General features: G+C 31.5%; 2 protein-coding genes across 6 annotated transcripts in view; one reads left to right on the top strand and one right to left on the bottom strand.

Moving 5' to 3' along the window:
* Positions 1-83: 83 nt before the first annotated feature.
* LOC116352551 (small integral membrane protein 14) lies at positions 84-6,292 on the bottom strand. Of its 5 annotated transcripts, XM_031785243.1 has the most exons (6): positions 6,094-6,292; positions 5,720-5,868; positions 1,879-2,142; positions 1,746-1,791; positions 1,483-1,655; positions 84-1,407 (listed from the first exon to the last, which is right to left on the bottom strand). In XM_031785243.1, exons 3-6 carry the CDS (start codon positions 1,948-1,950, stop codon positions 1,375-1,377), a joined length of 324 nt encoding a protein of 107 aa, XP_031641103.1. In that variant the 5' UTR covers positions 1,951-2,142; positions 5,720-5,868; positions 6,094-6,292; the 3' UTR covers positions 84-1,374. The 5 variants fall into 5 exon arrangements, with proteins under 5 accessions (XP_031641103.1, XP_031641107.1, XP_031641105.1 ...); XM_031785247.1 differs by lacking the exon at positions 5,720-5,868; XM_031785245.1 differs by lacking the exons at positions 5,720-5,868; positions 6,094-6,292 and adding an exon at positions 4,059-4,366.
* A 1,005-nt stretch (positions 6,293-7,297) lies between these two features.
* The window catches only part of LOC116352262 (sodium-dependent dopamine transporter), a 17,803-nt gene continuing 17,089 nt past the window's right edge, over positions 7,298-8,011 (top strand). The window contains exon 1 of the mRNA XM_031784727.1: positions 7,298-7,655. The gene's annotated coding sequence lies outside the window, so the exon portion shown is untranslated. The remainder of the gene's footprint in view (positions 7,656-8,011) is intronic.

Here is an 8,011-nt window from a genome sequence, read left to right on the forward strand (position 1 = left end):
AGTGAATGCTTTAATAAAATTTATAGTATCAATCGAATTTCCTATTAAATTTAACAATTTTTTCCAGTCAAAATGCCCTATAGTTGTCAGTTCCTAACATAACACATTTATTTCGCTCGGCTTTCTTCTGCTTTTTTTTATTAAAACTTATATTAATAATAATACACCGGATGAAGTGCTACAAAACTATTGTCTTGCATTTGTAGAAAAAAGCATTTTATTTAAAAAACAAAATATTAGTCCAAAAAACGTCCTATATTTAAATTAGAATTAAATTTGCCGTTGCAAAGTGTTACAACTAAATTGGATGTGCTTTAAAAAAAAGTTGAGCAGTTGGCAATTTATTTCAAAAAATCACTTACAATCAACGTTGAATTTAATAGATTTTTTTATTGAATTTATCAGGATTTACAATAAATTGTATATGTGTAACTAAAAATAAAAAAAACGCATGAGTGTGGGGTGATTTGCAATTAAATTGGGCTGTGCTCCAATATCACTAATAGGCCTTTCAAATAAATTCAATTTTGTGTATATATAAGTGTGTGTTTGCGATTTTTGTTTTGAATCATTATTACATAAGAAACATTGTAAGAATTTCCAATAAAGAGATTCTCAAACTCCTTTCAAAAGAGAATCTTTCATAAGACCACAAGAATTGGCAAAAAGACGAATGTTCTTAAATCATTTTGTTTTCAAACTACTTTCACTAAATTGCACATTATCGTGTATACGAGTTGAAAAAAACTTGAATTTCATTTTGATTTTAATTTATTTTAAAAAATGTTGTTTTTTGTGAATTTTTTTGTGCGTTTTCTATATTGGAAATTCCCATCATAATAAGATTAGTTAGGAAGATAAATGTTACATAAACGACCATATACCAAACATGCAAAAATTTAATGATGATATATTGATTTTGTATTGAGATTCATTTCATTTATAAATTTCAAACGCATATTATATTGCAATTGATTATATCATAACATTTTTGATAAATTTTCTTTTAACTTAATAAAACATACACAATTGCAATAGTGATGTGTGTGTGTTGTTTGCAAAACATGCCTCAATAACGATATCATAACATAATAGAAATAATTAAATTGCAAATGGATATTCTGAGGAGTTGGACAAAAAAAAAATACAGTTGGAATAATTCCGCGTAACATTTTGTTGTTTGGACATTCAGAGACAGTTTCTTACGTGTTTAAAGTGTTTTGCTTGTTTGTTTTTCACCTCATAATTGTAAATAAAATGTCTTTTTTGGGGTGATCATATTTTCCCTCCAGCTATAGGATGGATTACAATTTAAAATCTGCATTCGCATCGTCTGTCTTGTGTCGTTATTGTTCTTATTTATGTGTTTCTAGGTCAATGTAAAGCTGGTGGTGTTCCATCTGGACCCTAATATTAGTGTGAAAAATAATTTCAAAAATTAAAAGAAAATGTTGATTAATTTTTTTTGATGTGACTGTTTACATTCTGATCGCTAGGTGGCCGTGAAGACTTGTCCTGATCACCCAATCTGGATCGTCGCAATGGATTCGGTCGGAATATATATAATATCACAGCACAAATTAACAGAATTGACATGAACATAAAATCACTTCCGCTGTCAGCGCCACCACGTTGACTATCCGGCAGCGTTGGAGCTGTGAGTTGATAGATGAAGAAGAAAAAAACCAATAAATAAATTATTTAATATCATTTTAAACGGTTTTGAATGACAATATTTTACTCACGATCGAAACATTCGGTGTCTGTACAATGAGTTTGGCCCTGCCTCAGCTATATTCCATCGGAAATTGATTTTTTTAGTTTTTAAAAAAATTATAATAATAAATTCTTATAAAAGAAGAAAGAAAAATTGCTTACTAAAGCCAACAGTCGTCGCATAGCGAATTCATGGCTCCAAAAGCATGCACATTCGTCCATTTCGTCGCCCATTTTTTTCTTCTCCGAAAATTGCTTGGTCTTTTAATTTGACTTATCACTTAAAGATAGCGAAAAAAACGTGTTATTTTTTGTTTCTATCAAACTCAAGTTTGATGTGCTGGCTGTATGCTGTTTATTTTAAGTTTAATTCCGCTGAATTCAGTTTTCAATGTGTTGGAAACAATTGATTAATTTCGGTCACGACTGAAATGAGAACAAAGAATGACTTGATTTATTTCATTTCAGATTTTTTTTTTGTTTTACATCGAAAACGCTGAGGATTTGTTTTGTTTATATTTATCTTTTGTTTGAAAACAATACCCCAACCGAGAGAGTGAGAGTGTACCACTTTGACATTCGCGTATTGCCACACGCAATTTACATAGCTCACGTGCTTATGGCTTCTTAATCCGATTCGGTGCAATTTTTTTTTTAACTCATACTGAAATATTTCTGTTTCGAATGAGAGAGAAAAATGATGACTTTGACCGAAAATGTTTGAACAAAAAAAAACGAGAAAAATAACTTAAATTCTGAAGCTATGCTTATGAGAGAGTGAGTGCAAGGAACACGCGAGTGACAAAGTAGTAGGCACGTCGCTATAAATAAATCAAATTCTGATATAGTCTCAGCTGATCTAAAAACGTCAAAGAAAAAGAAAACAAATGTTGAACTCTTTTCTGCTCAATCTCTCTTTCTCTGTTGATTTTGTTATTTATTTCACATTGAACTGGCTTTTTTCAATAAAACAATCACGCGCACACAATAGATCCATTCAAAGAGAAATGAAACAGCTGAAAAATCTACATATGTCTGATAATTTCCGACTGAGATTATTTTTCCTCGTGCAAAGTGGCCCATATCAATAGTCGCTACTATGACTCAAATGCATGTATTTTGTTTCAATATGAAATGCGACCGAATTTATTCAAGATGGACACACAACACATTTTGCCAATTTATGCGATCACTTTTTTAAAGAACTTTCCGAAAGATGGAAAGCATGTGGTTTCAATTTGCACTTAAATTACAAAACTTAACACTTGATTCAATCAACATACTTCGCTCTGTTAATTTTTAATTATAATTCACGAAAAAAGTGCTCTCACTAACGCATTCTCACACATCCATTATTTAATATGATTGTTCGCCGACATTGATTTGGCGATTTAAAATGGGAAATAATTGTAAAATCCAGTAGATTGATGCTATAAGCGAAAGCATGAAATTTCGAATCGTTTTCAGTCAGATCCAGTAATTAAAGCTAGCATTTTGTGAATGAAAAAAAAAGAGTCGGAGATAGGGAATAAAAACGCTCCAAACACTGATCAAGTGCAAATAATATGGTTTGTTTATCAATTGTCTGAATTTTTGTATGAGTTTAATGCCGTTTTATCACGTCTACATTACATACGTCAACGCCGACTAGATGTTATGAATGCACGACGCGATCAGCATCACGACAATGTCATTAGCAAATCGATGGCGATCTATATGTAATTCGGTATCATATGCATTGGCAAATAGGCTAACGGTAATGGTAATCGTATCAGTTTGATATTGTTGCTATAAAATGTAAGGCAACTGATGGCATATCAATGTGTCGATCTAATAAATGGAACTTGCACGGAAATTTAAAATGGCAAAAACGACGTTATCGGTGCTGCTACAACATTCTAGAATTCCATTTATTTTGTTTTCTTTCTTATCACACAACTTGTAAATCGTGTTTATAATTGTGACTTCTTTTTTTATTGAAAATGTTTGCTAGGCCCACGAATCACGAAGAATTTTATCATATGTCACAAAAAAATATATTTACATTTTCTGTTGGCCAATGAAAAATGAAACGGATTTATTTGCTCTAAGCTTTTAATTGAAATTTTAATTAGATTTTTTTTATTAAACCGAGAATAACTTCGACATTGATCACTGTTACAATTCCAAGCGAGTGTCAAATGAATACTGTAACATGTAATGCTTTCGAATGCATAAATCATCTTGGCTAATTTATCGTGTTTGCGATTCACTCGATTTTTGTTTGTTTATCATTCGAATATTATATTTAGATTGTAATTGTTTTTTTTTCTCGTTCTCTGCACATTTCTGTTTAACATTACCTCACGAATTTGTGCACAAATTTAATGGGGGAATGAAATACAGTTGGTTGCTGTTGTGTGTGTTTTTTCTTTCAGCAATGGTTATCAATATTGTGCCACAATTTGTGCTGTCAATATGGTCCAGAATGCATGTGTTTGTGAAAATGTGCTGATGTGTCACTCGCGAAACACACAAACAAAAAACAAACGAAAAAAAAAACACCGAAAACGAATCTTTGTTCAGAATTTTACTGTTGTTTCTCTTCTATCTGAACGTAAACAATATCAGGTGGAAATATCAAACACATTTTCTTTTATTATGAATGAAGCCAAAGACTTCTCTTTGTATCCCGAGATGTGACAATTTTTTTTGTTTTGAAATATTTATAATTACAACGAAAAAATATACACATTTGATGTCAAGTAGAAACAACTATAGCGAATACGATAGTAAACTAAATGCGGTAGTAGTTTCACGGAACCACTACAAATATGACGATAATATTGTAGAAGAAATGGCATGCCGATATATTGACTGCCATATATGGCATTCGCTTCTCCGTCCACGTAATCTCCATGGAGTTTTTTTTTCATTCGCGTACGATTTCCAGCTCTTGCACAGACACACTTTTAAAGTGCTTCGCAATACCAATCAATTCAACAATTGGCTTTGCCTCGCTTACTTCTATGACATCCATATAAACCGATACAATAATAAACCGATTTTATTGAACTGGCACGCAATGTAAGCACAGCAGCAGCAGCAGCAAATGCATTCCACCACACTGATTTCGTACAACAAACGAATTGACGTGAATCGGTTTCTTTAAGTGTATTTTTTTCTTCGTTTCGAATTTAACCTTTTTGGGTTGACATTCAAATTGATCGTACGGCCTGATGTGATGTTTCACTTTATTGATGTTTTGTCGTCTTTTGAATTGGTCTTTCGGAAGAATTTTGCGAATGAATTATTTCAGTTTTCATTTGTTTCGTTTTCAATTGAAACAAGAATAAATAGACAAATTATAGCAATTTTCGAGAAGATGCAGAAAAATAATAGAATAGACTATTCCAAACTAAAATTATTTACAATTACTTTGTTCTAGAGAATATTCATTTTATTATATGTTTGCGTCAATGTCGAAACCAAAATAGTTTCGTTTTGTTGCACAAAATCTATTTCTATACAAATAAAAAAAAGAGATTCAAACTCGAATATAATTTATTGTTATTATTTATTCTGAAATTCTCGAATTTACTTGTAGTTGTGTTTGAATCCATGCAATTTAAAATGTCGAATTCATACAGCGAAACAAAAATGCCGTAATTATTTCGGTTTACTGTCGTTCATGTGTAAACATATGTTTTATTGGCAACTCACGACGCGTATGTTATTGTTTATTTATTTATTTATTTATTTTTCGGTGTTTATTATAAATATTTCACATGAATTGCTTGGTTTGTTGTTTGTTTGCATTGTAATTCGTTGACACAGACAATGTCTTTGACATGTGCAAATAGACGATTGGAAATTTCTTCATAAATCTTATGGAGATTTGGAAACTTTTCTCTGTTTCAAAATTTTGTAAATCTCTTGAACAATTTGTTTGGGTTATCTCTCTCACGCTCTCTTTCCTTCTTCCACATATTCTCCTAGTGCAAACTACAAATAATGTACTTACTTGGTGTGTATGTGTGGTTTCTTTTCAACTAAATAATTTATGTACGTGGTTTTGCACAATTGGAATGATAAGATTTGATACTTTATTTCCGAACGAATTCAGAATTAAATCGAATTGCACGACGAAAATGTCACTTTTACGTAAAGAAACTACAAAAAATAAATCAACAATATGTAACAAAACTTCTTTTTTTGTGGTCAATGTATGGGTATGTGTGTAATTGGCTTTCAAAAAAAAAATTGTTGTAAATATTTTGTACTTTTTAACTCATTTCGTACGCTGTGCGTGTGCTTTATAACGAATTCAGGGTGTTTTTATTTTGTTCACTTTTAAATTTGAAAGACCAATTTGACCACAAAAACACAACTGCTCACCGTATTCGAGCCATAAATTTGGTGTATATCTTTCGATAGTTGATATTTTTTTCCACAGTAATTTCTATTTTGGAAATAGCATAGAAAAAAGTTTACTGTGCCTTTGTGTGTTTTGGTGTTTCTTTACAGAGACAAGTAATTGAAGCTGTAAGTCTCTCAGTATTTGACTGTTGATGCAATCAACTATGAAACACGAATAGTAGTAGTCCAATGTTTTGACATACATGCAACACAAAGGGGGAAAAAAGAGAAAACAAGCAAACTAATACATCGACAAGCACCCGCACATACAGTTGCGCCAGGTGTCAACATCGTTCATATGCAATGCAACTTGATAATTACAACATTTGATTGTGTGTACTTTAAACATGTCTACCAATCGATGTGCATATTTTCCATCGCTGTTTAGTTGGTAACATAGTCATCGGTGTGCGTCCTCACTGCACAATCAAAAATCAAGTAGCTCCATCTTTTGAGCCCAAACCTAAACACAATCGAAATTTAATACGATGCAAAATTATAACACATTCCAGAGATAATTGGTGGATTTTCGGTTTTTCGAATTTAAATTTGTTTGTTGAGAGGGAGAGGGAGAGAGAGAGAGAAATTAAAATCTCGTGAGTTAGTTTTTATAATTTTCGCCAAATGATCAAAGGATTGGCAATGAAAAATGTAAATTTTTCGAATCGACTTTGTTCGTTGTGTACATCTCTTTGGATAATTCAATTTATGCATTGAAAATGACGAAAATGGAAATTTTCGTCGTCATAAATTTTCAGCAACAAGCACCACTATTTTGATTAATAAATATATATAAAGAAAAGATAAAATTTACTTTTAATAACTTTTCACCGTGCATTTCGTATTGTTGTCATCTACTTAAAATTCGAGCACCACCACTCTTGCAACGGAGTGAATGATTTTATCTTTGTTGCTATTCACTTAAATGTAATAGCAATATGCAGTATAAAGACAATTCCAGCACTTGACTCGCATTGGACTAATCACACAATAAGGGCGAAAAGTCATGAATCTGCGTACAAATGTAACGCACGACACGAAAAATGAGAACAAAAGTGTGAGAACGAGGGAGTGGGAGAGACACTTGTTGGTAGCCAATTGAAGTTCGGTTGACACTCACTCCCGAATGCACTGTGTATAAAAGGATGCTGTTGCCATTGTAAAACGATCAGTTGGTTAAAAACACTCCTGAATTTCACTTGTGTTCCATTTCCACCAAATAACAAATTTCTTCTATTATTTTTTTGAAATTAATACACACACAAATTCGTTTCAAACTGCTTTCGGGATAAAGAAATCATTCAAATCAAAGAATATTTGATATTTGGTTGTTTTTTTTTTGTTCTTGCTTGTGACCGTTTTCTTCTTCTCGATCTTAAAAAATTTGGTAAAATGTGGCCGAAGTTTTCAAATTGAACAAACAAAGAGGGAAGTATTACAAGTATTTTTTTATTCGAATTTTGTGATGATATTAACACCAGCGCATTGGAGACGCATGAAAAAATGAGATCGTGGACAAATTATTCAATATAAAATTTCAGGTAAATGAAACTCTATCATAACTATTCATGTGTTTGATATAAAAATTTATTTTTAAGAATCCATTCAACATTAATCCACATTTGAATAAAAAATTAAGAACATTTTCTTAATATACAAAAAAAAAAAACAATGAAATGAACAAATAAATAAATCGTTACGGCGAAAACTAGCTCTTATTTTTCTCCAAATAATACTGAAACATGACGTTTTTTCGCATGGTTTATTTGTTGGATTCTTAAAAAATCTTTATTCTGCAGTATTATTTGTAGAAAATATCTTTTCGTCGCAACGCTGCAATTGATCATTTAAATGGATGAGAATTAAATTGATCTGAAATTCCGCCAAAAATTAAAAC

The sequence above is a fragment of the Contarinia nasturtii genome, unplaced genomic scaffold (genome assembly GCF_009176525.2).
Source record: "Contarinia nasturtii isolate CC-2019 unplaced genomic scaffold, AAFC_CNas_1.1 Cnas_scaffold_187, whole genome shotgun sequence".
NCBI lineage: Eukaryota > Metazoa > Arthropoda > Insecta > Diptera > Cecidomyiidae > Contarinia > Contarinia nasturtii.

Excerpts from the sequence above, each read along its gene's own strand:
- LOC116352551 (XM_031785247.1), bottom strand. The coding sequence starts at position 1,950 with ATGGGCGACGAAATGGACGAATGTGCATGCTTTTGGAGCCATGAATTC. Across the intron at positions 1,656-1,745 it reads AGACACCGAATGTTTCGATC|CTCCAACGCTGCCGGATAGT; the intron begins GTGAGTAAAATA and ends ATCAACTCACAG. Across the intron at positions 1,408-1,482 it reads GGCCACCTAGCGATCAGAAT|GGTCCAGATGGAACACCACC; the intron begins GTAAACAGTCAC and ends CACTAATATTAG.